Source organism: Stegostoma tigrinum, chromosome 33 (assembly GCF_030684315.1).
Source record: "Stegostoma tigrinum isolate sSteTig4 chromosome 33, sSteTig4.hap1, whole genome shotgun sequence".
NCBI lineage: Eukaryota > Metazoa > Chordata > Chondrichthyes > Orectolobiformes > Stegostomatidae > Stegostoma > Stegostoma tigrinum.
In genome coordinates, this window is record NC_081386.1 from 33,357,175 (window position 1) to 33,374,400 (window position 17,226).

The following is a 17,226-nucleotide window of genomic DNA, read 5'->3' on the forward strand; positions in this document are numbered from 1 at the left end:
AAAAAAGCATACAATGTAATGAAGATTAGTGGGAATCCATAGAACTGGGAAACTTTTAAAAACAAACAGAGGATAACATTTTTCAAAAAAAAAGCAATAAGGAAGGAGAAGATAAAATATGATGGTAAGCTAGCCAGTATTACAAAAGAAAATTGCGAGAGAGGTAAGAGAGAGGAAAAAGTGGACATTGGACCACTGGAAAAATGAGGTTGGAGAATCGAATTGAATGAATTGTTGTCACCTGTTTTTTACAGTGAATAATACAGTAAAATACAATGAAAAGCTTCAACTATTGCCACAATCCAGTGCCATTTTACACAGTTTAAGAATAATAAGACATAACTGAAAAAGAGTCTGTCTTCGTTCTGCTGCTTCTGCCATGAGGTGTGAACCAGCTCACCAGTGACACAATACCTGGAACCTCCACCCCTTCTCCACTGTCTCGCCACTGTCTGTGTCAGACCCACCATTGTACAAATTGCCACTCATTAAGTGCCGCCTCTTAGTCACAGGGCACACCTTGTTGTTGCCGACTCCCAAGTTCAATCCACATTGGCCCCACAACCAGGAGTTCCCCCAGCTCTGCTCCTGTCTTGATCACGCCAGGAGACCCTGCTCTGGGCATACTACAGCCAGGAGTTCCCCGGCTCCACTGCCAGGACAGGCTGCTGCTGTGCCAAGAGTCCCACTCCAGCTGTCCTCCTCTGAGATGTTGTCTGGCTGGCACTACCACCTTGCAGACTTTGCTGCTGTTGCCTCTGACCACTGGAGGAGTTCTAACACTACCAGCCCCGAATGAGGACATCCTTCAACCTCCCTCCAACTGCCAGGAGGTGCCATGTCCTCGGCTGCCATCAGCTTTTGCTCTCACCTCCGTGCCAGTGCTGCTGACCAACCAGCCAAAGCAAAGAAAAACAAAATAAATGAATGAAATAAAAAGAACAGAAGTAAAACGGATGAAAAGAAAGAAAGCAGATGAGAGTGGACAAGCCCTGGCAGCTGCCATCTTGGAGATGTGAAGTGGTAATGGGGAGCAAACAGTAGATAAACTGATGAGGTACTTTGCATCCGCTTTCATAATGGAAGACACCAGCAGCATAGTGGAACTCCCTGTCGAGAGGCAGAGATAAATGTGTTGACTGTCAAGAAGCTGTTGCTGGGCAAGGTGAAAGGTCTGAAGGTGGATAAATCATGTGGACCAGATGGACTACATCGCAGAGTCCTGAAGGAGGTAGATGAGGTTGTAGAAGCATTGGTGGTGATCTTTCAGGAATCACTTGCAGCTGGGGAGGGCTCCAGAGGACTGGAAAATAGCTAATGTAACCCTCCTGTTTAAGAACAGCAAGAGGTAGGAGACTGGAAACTAGAGGCTGGCTATTCTGACCTCTGGGTTGGTAAGATTTTGGAATCCATCATTAAGGATGAAGTTGCAGAGTACTTGGAAGTGTATGGTAAAACAGGACTGGGTCAGCGTGGCCTAGTTAAGGCAAGGTAATACCTGACAAATCTAATAGAGTTCTTTAGGAGGTAATGATTAAGTTAGACAAAGGAGAGCCAGTGGATGTGATGTTTGGATTTCCAGAAGTCCTTTGACAAAGTGGCACACGGGATGCGACTAAATAAGAGTCCATAGTGTCAGAGGCAAGCTACTGGCATCGATAGAGGATTGGCTGACTGGCAGAAAGCAGAGAGTGGAGAATAAACGGATCTTTTTCAGGAGTTCCATAGGGGTCTGTGTTGGGACTGTAACAATTCACCTTTTTACATTAACAATCTGGATGAAGGAACTGGGAGCATTGTTGCAAAGTTTGCAGATGACACATAGGTGGAGGGACAAGTAGTGTTGAGGAAGCGGGGGGGCTTGGAGAAGGACTTGGGCAGGCTAGGAGATTGGGCAAAAAAAGAGGCATTTGAGATATAATGTGGGAAAGTTTAAGGTTATGCACTTTGGTAAAAGTGGAGATGTAGACAGTTTTCTAAACCAAGAAAGGCTTTGGAAATCTGACCCACAAAGGGACTTGGGATTCCTTCTTTAGGATTCTGTTAAGGTTACTGTGCAGATTCATTTGGCAGTTAGGAAGGCAAATGCAAGGTTCACATTCATTTCAAGAGGGTTAGATTACAAGAGCAGAGATGTACTGCTGAAGGTCAGTAAAGCTCTAGTCAGACCATGTTTGGAATATCGTGAGCAGTTTTTGAGCCCCATATCTAAGGAAGAATGTGCTCATTTTAGAGGGGGTTTTTAGACAAAGTTTACACGAATGATCCCAGCAGTGAAGGGCTTGTCATAAGGATCAGTTGAGGACAATCGGCCTGTACTCGTTGGAGTTTAGAGGGATGGGTGGATAGAGTAGATATGGAGAAGGTGCTTCCATTAGTAAGAGAGACGAAGGGCACAGCCTTAGAGTGAAGGAGATGAGGAGGAATTTCTTTAGGCAGAGGAGGGTTAATTTGTGGGACTTGTTGTTGCAGAAGGCTGTGGAGGCCAAGCCATTAAGACAGATCATTAGGCTGTCGATTAGTAAGTGGATCAAGAGTTATGGAAAGAAGGCAAGAGAGTGGAGTTGGGAAATCTATCAGCCATGATTGAAAGAGGGAGTAGACTCTATGGGTTGAATGACCTAATTATGCTCCTAATTTTTATGGTCTTGTGGATATCTCATGACTACCTTGTCGCTTTCATAATGTCCTGCTCGTTAGAACTTTACTTTCATATGATGTGATCTCTTTTTGTTTTCAAACTTCACTATTTGTTATTGAAACAAAGTTCATGTCCCATTAGTGCGTATGGTTTCATATTTAAGATGAGGTCTCTGCTTCTTTGTGTCTTCCTCAGCTGAGAAACTTCAGAACTTGATTGAATTTAATGGATCATCAGCAGAGGAATTGCTGACCCATTTAGAAAATGCCACTTGGGAGAACTTAAAAAACAGGGTTATAAACAGGTAAGAAAATGTACAAAGGGGTAGCCCAACCCAAAGTATTAACTTTCCTGCTCTGCTGCCCGGCCTGCTGTGTTCCTCCAGCTCCACACTGTGTTGTCTAAAAAAAGTACAACACCTTACTAGGCTTTGCAATTTTTTTTGGGGTGCAGCTTCACATGATTTAATTATCACATTGAATTTATTCATAGGACATCTTTTGAAGCTGGTCAAGAGTGGTCACTGGTGCTGCAATTCTGTAAGCTTCATGGCATTTCCTTCAGCTTAGCCTACCTCCAGGAATGTGCCCGAGAGGATGAGTGGCTGCAGTTTGTGATTTTTGCTCAACTTCACAACTACCAGCCAGATGAGGTAACAAGTTCATAACAATTAATCACAGTTTACTTTTTTTTTTGTTCTTCTGTTGCAGCAGATTTCCCCTGAAATAGATTTGAATGTTTTTACTTTCTTCTTTGTTAGTTTCTCTTGTTCCCTTTCTTCCTTCTGGAAAAAGCAGCCACCACTAATGGAAACTCAAAATGTGGCACTAGCAGAGCCTTAGAATTCATTTCACTTTGTCCCCAACTGCTAGTCCAGATAAGCTTAAAATCCAAAACCCTACCAAGTTTGTCTTTTTGGAAGCTTAACTGTGCTCTAGCAGGCCTTTCAATAAAAGCTAATTGAAATTAACCGTATCTCCACTGATGTTTTGAGGTTTACAAGCCAGGAATTGGTTGGCATTGAAATTTTCCAGAACCTTGGAGGGTAACTGTCTTGATGGAATTGTGAAGTCTCTAAATTAACATGCAACAATTGAAATTTCTGAAATATATGTAGGTAATTCTGTTCCCATACGATGCTGCTTCAAACATCTATGTACATCTTCATTTTATTAGTATCAAAAACAAGATTACAATAGTTTTTTTTTGTTTAGGCAGTAAGATTGCTAACAATTCATCATTATTCTAGAGTGTCCAGGGCTCTTCAGAACAACACGAGTTACTAGCCTGGTAACAGAGCAGTTGTTTTCCTTGGTTTTTTTTTCCTTGGAGACTTAGACCAAATAATCCAGAAATGTCACCTTAAATTGTACAACAGCAGGCTCGGGAATTTAAATTCTTTCAGTTTAATAAAACTGGAATCAAAAGCTCAATCGGGAATGGTGATGGTGAGCTAACAGATTTGGTGGAAATCTAAGTAATTACTATGGCACTTGCTAAGCTTAACTGTGAAAGCTGGACATCTGGATGAAACCTTGAAGGTCACTTGACACTTATGGCATTGTCCCCAATAAAAGTTAGTACTTTCCACAGGACTGTGTTTTTCAAATGTGTCTGCAGCTGGTTAGAAATAGAAGTGTGCTTGGTGTTCAGAAATTCTCAGCACAATTTCTTATGTTGGGAATGTTTCCTACAGCTCCCTTGACTTTTTTTTGCGAATTTTACAGTTCGTCCTGTTATAGACTGAGTATAACACAAAACACTGCATTATTTTCCGTAAGCCATGTGACACCACGTCTGTTAGTCCCATTATAGATTGGTCCTCACTTAATTTTTATTATAGGCATTAAGCACCTTAAATTGTTAGTGAACAGTCCAGCTATCTGTGTTTTAGGTTTTTAAATAACAGTTTGCCTTTATGTTGCTATCTGATACTTTTCAATAGGTGATGGCACTATTAAAAGACTTCAGTCCTGTTCTTCAAGGTCACCTGACACTAGCTTTTCAGAACTTGCAGTTTGTTGCACAAGGAAATCCTGTAAGTTGTTCTGTAACCAAGCGAGAAACCAACGAGAAAGATGAATCTCCAGTGGATCTTTTTCAAGTTCTGTATTGGTGCCAGGAGAAACCAAAGCCTTGGCGTTACCTGTTGAGTGAAGCGGTGCGACATGGTGCCCCCGTGTTGAGTGTTTTGGCTGCATGTTTTCAGGTGAGGACTCTTGTGTGTAGGCTAAATTAACAGGAAAAAGGGTTGTAGTTCTAAAAGTGTTGCCAATAAATCCTGTCAGGAATTCAGAAAAAACACCTTTACCCAAGGAATGGTGAGAATTGGAACAGCCCTCTGCAGTAGTTGCGGTGAAGACCATATGTGTATTTAAGGGGTAGCTGAATAAACATTTGAGGTGTGGTTGTGGGGAGGAACAAAATTGTATGCAGCTCGGGTGAGATGGAATATGCTGGGATGGGCTCGTGTGATGCATAAATACTGATTTATATACCAGTCAGAGTGGATGGTCTGTCCCACTGTGGTGAATATCATAGATGATAGCAAAGTACTTCAATATAATGTTCTCCGATTCAGTACAGGTGATGTATAGCCTTATTACAGATGTGAAATATGTCAGGTGTAAAGTGTGTAGATAGGTTTGACTACTCAAAACATGTTTCAAACTGCTAAGAAATTTAATTGTAAACCTTGACTAGGCTAGAAATGAACATCAATGAATTTCTTTAACTAGAATTAAAAGCTCAAAGATTCCATCAATTCCATTGTATTGGTGCACATGCATTCAGTCTTTTTTTTTTAAAAAGAAAAATGATAAATCTACTCTTTCTACTTTGGACTTGGTTTGCCAAGTTTGTGTTTACCTGAAGTCTTGCTTACTGATTATGTAAATTTTTTTTCTTGCCAAAACTTCGGCTTTTTATTATGAAGTGTTAGAATGATCAAAGCAAAAACAAGTTACAGTATCAAGAAAACTAACTGTTGATCGTTGACATGAATTGGAGAAATTGACCAGTTTGCCATAACCATTTCTTGCTGATTTTTGTATCAGTCCTCTCCTCACTTATTTGTGCTGATCTGCACTGTAAACCTCAAACTACATTTAGGTTTCTATTTTTTTAAAACCAAGCAGCTAAGTTCCATGCAGTTTTCTATTTCATCACATCATCTGAAATATTTGCTAGAAATTATGTGATTGCAATTTTATTATTCTGATCAGATATTATTGATTCAGTCCTGCAGAGAGAGGACTGGCTTGACAATAATTGTAGAGCACAGTTTAACTGTCCATATATATTTCTGTGTACTGCAAAAACAGGATACAACCAGTAAATGAGATTTCAGATGAACAGAAGTTGGGCAGAAAAGCCCACGGTGGAAGAGTACTAGTACTGGGGCCTAAAAGGTATTGCAGAACTAGCACCAGTACAATGGAGTCGATGGCTTCTTTATTTAGGATTCTAAGTGAGCTTTGGAAATGTCTTTTTTTTCTTGTTTTCTGCCTCTCCAGCGTTTTCTTCAAAGTCTACAAGTTGAGGTGTCATGGACCAGACTAAACCCGTGCTGATATATCAGGGAGATAGGATCTAGACTCTTTGCTTTTAAGAAAGATAAAAGTTAGTGTGGAGTTGCCAGTGTTGGACTGGGGTTGGACAATATCAGAAATCACAACACCAGGTTATAGCCCAACAGGTTTATTTGAAATCACAAGCTTTCGGGGCTCTGCTGTTTTTGTCAAATGGCTTTGCCTGACAGCTCCGCACTTATGGCTCAAAAACCTCTCTTTTTGTGGAAAAAAAACCTCTTAAAGCCATAGTGTCATCGCACAGTGGATTAGCAGGGGCAGCAAAATGGAGTTAGAGCCTGTGCTGTTTCAATGGCCATCCCAACCCACCATCAATTGTGCTCTAAAGTAAACAGTTGATCCCTTCATAAGGGGCTCATCATGCTAGTATTTATCCAGCAACAGGCACAAACATTGCCATGCAGGAGTCCCAGAAAGCCTGTGGGCATTGCTTGTGTGCTGCCTGGTACTGGTAGGGGGCCACTAGTTCAGAGACACTCAATGCCTGATTGAAGGATGTGGCATCAGGAAGGAAAGCGCTGATGAGAGTCACCCATAAATTTGAACCTGTGCTGGGAAATCTTGCTAGAATGTAATGAAGACAGTGGAGAATTGGCAAAAGCCCTGTGTCATATCTTTTCTGGAAGGTCTGCTCCATTATATCCTGACTGCAGAAGGCCAGGCCTGTCCTGGGGTAGAAATCTCCCCCAGGAACTGAGAGTGAATCAGTTGCTCCATATTCAGTAGTGCTACCAGACAGGTAGTGGCTGCTGTTAGTACTGTATCTACATGAGACCCAAGATTGCCAAGGACCACAGGCCACAGATAAGTGATGGAATAGGGATTTAATGGAGTAGGTGCCCTAATGGAGGAATAGGGATTTAATGGAGTAGGTGCCCTAATGGAGGAATAGGGATTTAATGGAGTAGGTGCCCTCATGGAGTAGGCAGCATGTTGGCAGCAAGACCTAATGGAAAGCACCTAGCAGCAACCCCGCAAATCTTTTGGGTCTTCCCTGTTGTGATGTTCATGCTTATTGCTGATTGGATGCTATAACAGTGGAATGACGCCATTCAGTAAGGATGAATTGCCCACTTTAGGGCCCCAATTGAGACAGGTGGGAAAGCTGTTCCTACAGACTTAGATACTGAGTTCAATGCACCAACCGCTTCAGTAGCTTGGCTGAGTTTCTGTTGTATGCTACAGTTGGCTTCATGTCATCTGACTGGAGATTCAAAACCATTCTACTTAATGAAATGATTGACAAAAGGCTGGTTCCACTTTCTTTATATTTCACCTTGTTTCTTTTCTATACAGCATTAGAAGTAAAGAGTTGTACTTGTGTATCACCTTCATGGCAACGGAGCATTCCAAAGTGTTTTTTAAAAGTGAAGTCAGTGTTATAATGTAGAAATATCAGTGAATGAAGTCTAGCATTCCTTTTTGTTTTACGTCTGGTGCATTAATGGCAGAAGGGTAATATTCAATTGTTGCCACCTTGCACAGATGTGCAGGAGAAATAAATAGAATGGGCAGAAAGGGTGTTTTTAAAAAGTATTTATTTCTCCGGTTTAGCTAGGAAGCATACCTCCTCTGATAAAGTACTTGACAAGATCAGTTTGTCTTTCTATTATATCTTTACCCTTTGAACCATGTAGTGGCAGTTGTGTAGGGCCAAAAGTTCGTTGATTCAGAGATTTATGTTGTGATTTCCCCCATATTTGATCAGTTGATCTTAAATTTTACTGTTGCAACTTGAAAATCGATCATTCATTTTTCGAGGTTGCATTATCCCACAGAATTGTACATTGCAATGAATTGAATGTAAAACGAGGGACAATACCAGATGTCTTAATTAAATTATTTAAACCATATGTTATAGATTTTGGCTGCACTAGATATTCTCTGTGGGTCTTCTAAAGTAAGCCCTATATCACTTTTGATCAGCTTCAGCTATATTGTTCAGCATATAGTTATATACTAAGATGAACCAGGTGTTGCAACCCCTTTTAATGTGTGAGCTGCTCAATGTAATCTCATAACTGCATCTGCAATCCCATGGCAATTCGTCTTTCCTCAAAAAGACATGTTGGTGAACAGTTGAATTTATTGATAATAATAAACAGATTTGTTGACTTTTACACATGCATAGAAGTTAACAGTAAATTTCAATCGGTTGCTTACTCATTCTCGTAATATAAAAAATAACAAAGTGAACTACATTATCCCTGTTAGATTACTGTTAATTAGTTAATCTTTTGAAACTAATTTTAAATTGTGAAAGAATGCTTTTGAATTCTGTTTGACTTGCAGTGTAAATTACTGCCAAACTTTGACCTTCAATCATGAAGTCGAAAAGATTGACCTGTCATTGTCTCCCACATGCGGGAGTTGTCCTCAGTATTGTAATTAAATCCAGCTACTGCTTTCCGAGTTTGTTTTTCCCTTCCAACTTTACTGCAATGAGATGAAGTCATTTGAACATGACATCCACTTTCCTTTCATTAATGCATTACCAAGCCTCATTGTCTCAACCGGTGTGGTGTGTGTGAGAGTACCATCGTGGTGGAAGTTTCAACTGAGTCTAATTTTGCATTCCTGGATTTAAACCCCGGTGAACTCAATCGCTAAAATATTACAATATAAATGATCTGAAATTTCTTAACGGTGACAGGATATCATTTAAAGTTGAAAATATCTGAATGCTTCTAGACTGTAGATTTATTGTCTGAATGTAACTGCATATGGTATGCAGTTAATTCACTGACTTTGGTTCAAAACTATTTAAAATGGTAGCAATTGCTCAGACTGATTTTAACAGAACACTTGTCATACAATGATGAATCACAGACTTCATTATATGTAGCTATTATATGTTTATAATCCTCCGAATTGGGCTGAAAGGTGGCAAATGGAGTGCAATGCAAATAAAAGTGAGGTGATTCACTTTGGGAAGAATAATAGGAAGGCAGAATACTGGGCCAATGGAAAGATTCTTGGTAGTATAGATGTGCAGAGGGATCTTGGTGTCCACGTACAGAGATCCCTGAAAGTTGTCACCCAGGTTGATAGTGCTGTTAAGAAGGCTTACGGTGTGTTAGGTTTTTGGTAGAGGGATTGAGTTCCGGAGCCATGATGTCAAGCGGCAACTGTACAAAACACTAGTGCGGCCTCACTTGGAATATTGCATACAGCTCTGGTTTCCCCATTACAGGAAGGATGTGGAAGCATTGGAAACGGTGCAGAGGAGACTTACCAGGACGTTGCCTGGTCTGGAGCGAAGGTCTTATGAGGAAAGGCTGAGGGACTTGGGTCTGTTCTCATTGGAGAGAAGGAGGCTAAGAGCAGATTTAATTGAAACATACAAAATGATCAGAGGATTAGATAGGGTGGACAGTGAGTGTCTTTTTCTTAGGATGATGACGTCGGCTTGTACGAGGGGGCAAAGCTACAAATTGAGGGGAGATAGATTTAAGACAGATGTCAGAGGCAGGTTCTTTACTCAGACAGTGGTAAGGGCGTGGAATGCCCTACCTGCCAATGTAGTTAACTCAGCCACATTAGGGGTATTTAAACAGTCCTTGGATAAGCATATGGATGATGATGGGGGAGTGTAGGGGGAGGGGCTCAGATTAGTTCACAGGTCGGCGCAACATCGAGGGCTGAAGGGCCTGTTCTGCGCTGTATTGTTCTATGTTCTAGGTTTCCATTGTGACAGGCTCAATTAATGGATAAGATACAAATGTGGTTTTAGTATTCACTCCAGAATTGAGACTAAAATGTTATGTTATACAGAGAATACATGTGGAATATTCTCAATACCAAAAAAAACTCCTGAACTTTTAATGTCTACCACTATAAGCATATTATTTTCTGAATTTAGTTTAAAAATAAAAATAGTTTAAGGTAGTAAAAGGCCAAGTTGCAGACCATCAAAGGTGAAACTGTAAGAGTTCAGACGTAAAGGTTACATGTTGCAAGCATGGACTTGAAATAAAAACCTAGAGGTAACAAGAGGAAGGACTTTTTGGAGACAAGCAATTCAGATATAATGGGAACTGCAGATGCTGGAGAATTCCAAGATAATAAAATGTGAGGCTGGATGAACACAGCAGGCTAAGCAGCATCTCAGGAGCACAAAAGCTGACGTTTCGGGCCTAGACCCTTCATCAGAGAGGGGGATGGGGAGAGGGAACTGGAATAAATAGGGAGAGAGGGGGAGGCGGACCGAAGATGGAGAGTAAAGAAGATAGGTGGAGAGAGTATAGGTGGGGAGGTAGGGAGGGGATAGGTCAGTCCAGGGAAGACGGACAGGTCAAGGAGGTGGGATGAGGTTAGTAGGTAGCTGGGGGTGCGGCTTGGGGTGGGAGGAAGGGATGGGTGAGAGGAAGAACCGGTTAGGGAGGCAGAGACAGGTTGGACTGGTTTTGGGATGCAGTGGGTGGGGGGGAAGAGCTGGGCTGGTTGTGTGGTGCAGTGGGGGGAGGGGACGAACTGGGCTGGTTTAGGGATGCAGTAGGAGAAGGGGAGATTTTGAAACTGGTGAAGTCCACATTGATACCATATGGCTGCAGGGTTCCCAGGCGGAATATGAGTTGCTGTTCCTGCAACCTTTGGGTGGCATCATTGTGGCAGATATAATGGCTTTAGCCTATGCCCCTGTTGGTGAGGTCATTACAGTGATGTTGTGATAATTGCTCACCTTTTTCTTTCATAGGAAACTGATGTTCTTCAGTGTCTTTGTGTTTGGGTTATTATGACATCAGATGATGCAACTGTGTCTGAAGCTACAAAACACATTAATGATTCAATAGAATATCATGAATGGAATCTCCATGATCTTTCGCTGATGTGGAAAGTGTTATTGGAAAGAAGAAAAATTAAACAACTTGTTCGAGGATTTCAGCTTTTTCAGAAGGTGCTGCACGGTTTTTTTAATATTAAATATTGCATTTTGAACTTTTAGCTAGTGATAGAACAGTTTGGCACAAATGAATAAACCATTAGAGAGCAAAGCTAGGCCCCTTCGTAAGCCATCTTACTGCCAGAGGTCCACTGTTTTGTTCCGTCACCAAAACTGACGAATTTCAGTCAGGATAGCAGTTTAGTTGCTGTAGATTTCACTTTCCCAGATGTAGGGAGGGTAAAACTGAGCCAGAATTTGCATTGTTAACTGTTGGTGATTCTGGCAGAAAAGCCTGGATTGGGGTATTCTGCTCTTCCAGTAGTTTGAGGTGTACTATATTGTAGGTTTCCTGCTGGGTGACTTAGGTTTGAGTTATCCTAAAGGTTTGTGTCTGCTTGACTCAGTCAGTGACTCATTCAAGTCTGGGTCCAAGCCCCACGCCAAAGCAGAGCAACAATATTAAGGCTAACAGTTGTAGTTGATACAACTTTGTTGAAGGCTGCATCCTTGCTGAGTCAGAAATCGATCATGTAAATAGGAGAAAATGTTGAAAGTCCAAGGTCAAAATTTAAAAGGCAGAGTTCCGTAGACAACCTTCCTCCCTATGGTAAAGGATTAACTGGCTGTTCCCCTTAGTGCTGACTGTGTGATTTTGCAGGCTGCTTTTTACAGAATGGTCACTCCAGAAACATTAGTGTTACTGTTGAAGGAATCTGTACCTTTTTGCCAAAATAAGATTCTTTTGTTGCAACTAATGGTCACTTCTGTAATTTTGTTGTTGAGAATAACCAATGGCCTGCTCTTTCCTATATATCAAGTGATCTTGGTTTTTTTTTCATTTTTGTAAGGACTGTCCATGGGTCTACATGTTGGAGATGTATGAACTGTGCACAGAACATAAGAATTATCAAGAATCAAAGTTGAAGCTTCAGGAATTCCAGAAATGCTTACCGAATGTGAGTCTGTAATTTGTTGTATTTCTGAGCTAGCTGATCTGCGTGGAGTTGGGCACAGTGGAATTTAGAACATAGAACATAGAACAGTACAGCACAGAACAGGCCCTTCAGCCCACATTGTTGTGCCGACCATTGATCCTCATGTATGCACCCTCAAATTTCTGTGACCATATACATGTCCAGCAGTCTCTTAAATGACCCCAATGACCTTGCTTCCACAACTGCTGCTGGCAACGCATTCCATGCTCTCAACTCTCTGCGTAAAGAACCTGCCTCTGACATCCCCTCTATACTTTCCACCAACCAGCTTAAAACCATGACCCTTCGTGCTAGCCATTTCTGCCCTGGGAAATAGTCTCTGGCTATCAACTCTATCTATGCCTCTCATTATCTTGTATACCTCAATTAGGTCCCCTCTCCTCCTCCTTTTCTCCAATGAAAAGAGACCGAGCTCAGTCAACCTCTCTTCATAAGATAAGCCCTCCAGTCCAGGCAGCATCCTGGTAAACCTCCTCTGAACCCTCTCCAAAGCATCCACATCTTTCCTATAATAGGGCGCCCAGAACTGGACGCAGTATTCCAAGTGCGGTCTAACCAAAGTTTTATAGAGCTGCAACAAGATCTCACGACTCTTAAACTCAATCCCCCTGTTAATGAAAGCCAAAACACCATATGCTTTCTTAACAACCCTGTCCACTTGGGTGGCCATTTTAAGGGATCTATGTATCTGCACACCAAGATCCCTCTGTTCCTCCACGCTGCCAAGAATCCTATCCTTAATCCTGTACTCAGCTTTCAAATTCGACCTTCCAAAATGCATAACCTCGCATTTATCCAGGTTGAACGCCATCTGCCACCTCTCAGCCCATCTCTGCATCCTGTCAATGTCCCGCTGCAGCCTACAACAGCCCTCTACACTGTCAACGACACCTCCGACCTTTGTGTCGTCTGCAAACTTGCTGATCCATCCTTCAATTCCCTCGTCCAAGTCATTAATAAAAATTACAAACAGTAGAGGCCCAAGGACAGAGCCCTGTGGAACTCCACTCACCACTGACTTCCAGGCAGAATATTTTCCTTCTACTACCACTCGCTGTCTTCTGTTGGCCAGCCAATTCTGTATCCAAGCAGCTAAGTTCCCCTGTATCCCATTCCTCCTGACCTTCTGAATGAGCCTACCATGGGGAACCTTATCAAATGCCTTACTGAAGTCCATATACACCACATCCACAGCTCGACCCTCATCAACCTTTCTAGTCACATTCTCAAAAAACTCTAAGGTTTTTTGAGAATGTAATTTGCTACAGTGCTTCTCAGATTGAACTTGCTTAAACATTGCCTGTTAATGTGATGAATCAGAAGTTTTTATAAGTATAGAATCATAGAACGGTCTTTGCACAAAAGTGGCCTATTTAGTCCATTTTGCCTGTTCTGGCTCTGTAACAGCTTCTCATGTGGTGCCATTCCCTTGCCTTTTCCTTGTTGACCAGCAATTTCTTTCCCTAAGATAATTAGGCAGTTTTCTTTTGAAAGCCTCAATTTGCTTCTACCTTCATCGCACTCTCTAAGGTAGCTTTTTGCAGATCCTAACCACATGCTATGTTTTTCATGAAAGAAAATTTTCCCCTCTAACTGCTTTTACCAATCATCTTAAGTTTGGTGCAACCCTTCTGCCAACAGGAACAGTTTTTCCTTATTCATCACTTTCTTAAGGAGAATAGCCCCAGCGTCTCGAATCTATCCACATGATTTGAAATTCCTCCACCTGGGAACCATTTTTATGAATCTTTCCTACATTCTTTATCTTCCTAAAGTATGCTGCCCAGACTTGCTGCTGCACAATTAAAATCCCTCAAATTAGCAAGAAGAATGTTTGTTTTTATTATGGAAAATCTAATCTAATCTAAAAAAACTAAAATGATTGCAGGTTAAACATCTCTGTAGTGTGATATGGCACTGTTAGAATTCAAGCTACCTTCTACCCACAGCAGAATAAACTGACTTAGCGAACTGAAACTTGTAGCTTGTGAAAGGGCATGCTGCCTCATTCAGGTTATGAACAGTTAACCTCCTGTAGCTTTGTTATTTGTTGCAGGGCTCCAATGGGCTACATAACGTATACTCATTTCCCGAGTGACCAAGATAAAAATCAGTAATGTTGGTACTACAAATAATTTTCTGAATAATTGTTTTCCTTTTGGAGTCTTTTGTTCAAGATATCTTTGCAATTGCTCAGCTTGGTATTGCAGCTTGTGTTCAGTCTTGAGGCAATTAGTGAGCTAAAGACATTGTAACCACCTCTCAAGATAGGAATCTATTGCTAAAATTCCAAAATAGAACATCTGGGCCACCCATTATTTTGCACATCTGACTAGACACTTAAGTATTGCTGAAAAAAAGACAGCATTTTGTCCAGGACTCATTAGGATAATTCAGAAGAAATAAACTGAAAAGAAAAACAGCATATACCATGTATGAGAGGCGAGTGCTGATTGGCTTACAGGTGAACTCTGTTGGAGGCATTGTCATGACAAATGCACAGTGATGACTGACAGTCAACTGCCAAGCTTTGTTTAAATATTTGACCAAGTAGGTTGGCTCAAAGCAGCTCAAGCATTGCCCTGAGAACTAAACCAGAGAATCACTGTCACTTGTTTTGTTCAACTGAAGTAGGTGCTGCGTGTCTGTGTGTGTACGCATTGTTTTATGTCTGCAAAGAGCAAGGCCCTATCTAATAATACTAAATGCAACCAGCAAAATTCATAACATAGCTACCAACATTAGATAATAAAGTGTGAAGCTGGATGAACACAGCAGGCCAAGTAGCATCTCAGGAGCACAAAAGCTGATGTTTCGGGCCTAGACCCTCCATCAGAGAGGGGGATGGGGTGAGGGTTCTGGAATAAATAGGGAGAGAGGGGGAGGCGGACCGAAGATGGAGAGAAAAGAAGATAGGTGGGGAGGTAGGGAGGGGATAGGTCAGTCCAGGGAAGACGGACAGGTCAAGGAGGTGGGATGAGGTTATTGTGTAGGAAATGGAGGTGCGGCTTGGGGTGGAAGGAAGGGATGGGAGAGAGGAAGAACAGGTTAGGGAGGCAGAGACAGGCTGGGCTGGTTTTAGCATCCCAAAACCAGCCCAGCCTGTGTCTGCCTCCCTAACCTGTTCTTCCTCCCACCCATCCCTTCCTCCCACCCCAAGCCGCACCTCCATCTCCTACCTACTAACCTCATCCCACCTCCTTGACCTGTCCGTCTTCCCTGGACTGACCTATCCCCTCCCTACCTCCCCACCTATACTCTCCTCTCCACCTATCTTCTTTTCTCTCCATCTTCGGTCTGCCTCCCCCCTCTCCCTATTTATGCCAGAATCCTCACCCCAGCCCCTCTCTGATGAAGGGTCTAGGCCTGAAACGTCAGCTTTTGTGCTCCTGAGATGCTGCTTGGCCTGCTGTGTTCATCCAGCTTCACACTTTATTATCTTGAATTCTCCAGCATCTGCAGTTCCCATTATCACTTACCAACGGTAGATGTTGCTCAGCGATTGATTTGACAATCTCTAGATAATACTGAGTATATGAAGAATTATACTGATCACCAGTTTGGGAATATCAGTCTGGCTTGGTGTTGCACGTGCTGGAAGCAATGTGTATTAATACACTAGCCAACCAATTAGCACTCTGTATCATACTGTATTTATGTTGTTTTTGCTTTAGCTTGGCATTTCATGCAAATTATCCTGATGACAGAAGATGAAAAGCATTGTCAAAATGTTATTGTTCAGCAATACTGAAGTTTGTGTTGCCAAACAACAGCTTGGCACTTAGAGATTAAGACCCGTCAATATTTGAGGCATCAATAATACTGCAGCCGCCCTTGTGTATGTTTGTTTAAAACTGAAAACTCTTTTCAATAACTTTGTAGCAAATTAGTGGTGATGTAAATGTCAGTGTATGATCCTGGATATGCCTTCTCTTGTCACGCTTGGACATGCTGTCCCTTCAAGTTGAAAGGAAATTTCTTGCAAACTTGGATATGCAATGGATGGAAACTCTGGGTATATGTGCTTTACTTTGTCATAATTCTGATGTGTAGTTAAACACAGACTTTACTGGCAGACTGCAGATTAGTAAAATAATTATTATTGTGGGGGGGCAGGCAGGCAGGAAGTGCACAGAATAGCAGGCATAAGACTATGTTCTACCATTTGAACCTTATATTGATACATCAGTGTACTGTCACTTCACTTACCGATTGTAACAGCCTGATATCACCTAAGCCCAGCTGTATGTGTACAGTGTGTGATGACAGGAAGCAGTTGTACATTATGAACATCTCATCTCTAAATGTCACATCTGCATCTTAATCCTCCGAGGAGATTCATAAGAAAATAAAAGCCTTCATATTTCTTTGCTCTCGCAACCCCTGACCCAAGAGCTCATTTCTGGAACTGATCAGGCAATAAAGCTGACTGGCCTGAACTGAAAGATATGGTACCTAATAACTTGAGCAGTGTAATGTCTTAAAAATAACTGCCAAACCTTTTGGGAGGGATGGTAAACATTTTAAAGTATTCTTTCAGTCAAAAATTTTGCTATTGTAAACCACCTTGCAGTATATGCAGTTTCTTTTCTTAGAATGTTTAATATTGAAATTGCCAGAAATGAGAGTTTGTTACAAAACCTGTGAAGGGATTCAGGGTAGTAAGTGTTGCTATTGTGTATTTTTTTTTGGAAAACACAGTGAGTTGAAACATGGTCAGTGATTGCAATGCAGTCCAAACAGGCAAAAGAATGAATTTCAGGAATCAATTGGCGGCACGGTGGCTCAGTGGTTAGCACTGCAGCCTCACAGCGCCAGGGACCCGGGTTCGATTCCTGCCTCGGGCGACTGCCTGTGTGGAGTTTGCACATTCTCCCAGTGTCTGCGTGGGTTTCCTCCGGGTGCTCCAGTTTCCTCCCACAGTCCAAAAATGTGCAGGATGGGTGGATTGGCCATGCTAAATTGCCTGTAGTGTTCAGGGGTGTGTGGGTTATAGGGGCATGGGTCTGGGTGGGATGCTTCAAGGGGCGGTGTGGACTTGTTGGGCCGATTGAGCCTGTTTCCACCCTAGGGAATCTAGTCTAGTCTAATGTCACAGGTGGCATTGTGCATATT

General features: G+C 41.9%; 1 protein-coding gene across 2 annotated transcripts in view; it reads left to right on the plus strand.

Moving 5' to 3' along the window:
• spg11 (SPG11 vesicle trafficking associated, spatacsin) overlaps positions 1–17,226 on the plus strand; it is a 143,179-nt gene that overhangs the window by 80,130 nt on the left and 45,823 nt on the right. For both annotated transcript variants that reach the window (XM_059639165.1, XM_059639166.1), the window contains exons 23-27: positions 2,837–2,945; positions 3,134–3,293; positions 4,587–4,850; positions 10,928–11,128; positions 11,965–12,072. In XM_059639165.1, coding sequence (XP_059495148.1) covers positions 2,837–2,945; positions 3,134–3,293; positions 4,587–4,850; positions 10,928–11,128; positions 11,965–12,072 — 842 coding nt within the window. The remainder of the gene's footprint in view (positions 1–2,836; positions 2,946–3,133; positions 3,294–4,586; positions 4,851–10,927; positions 11,129–11,964; positions 12,073–17,226) is intronic.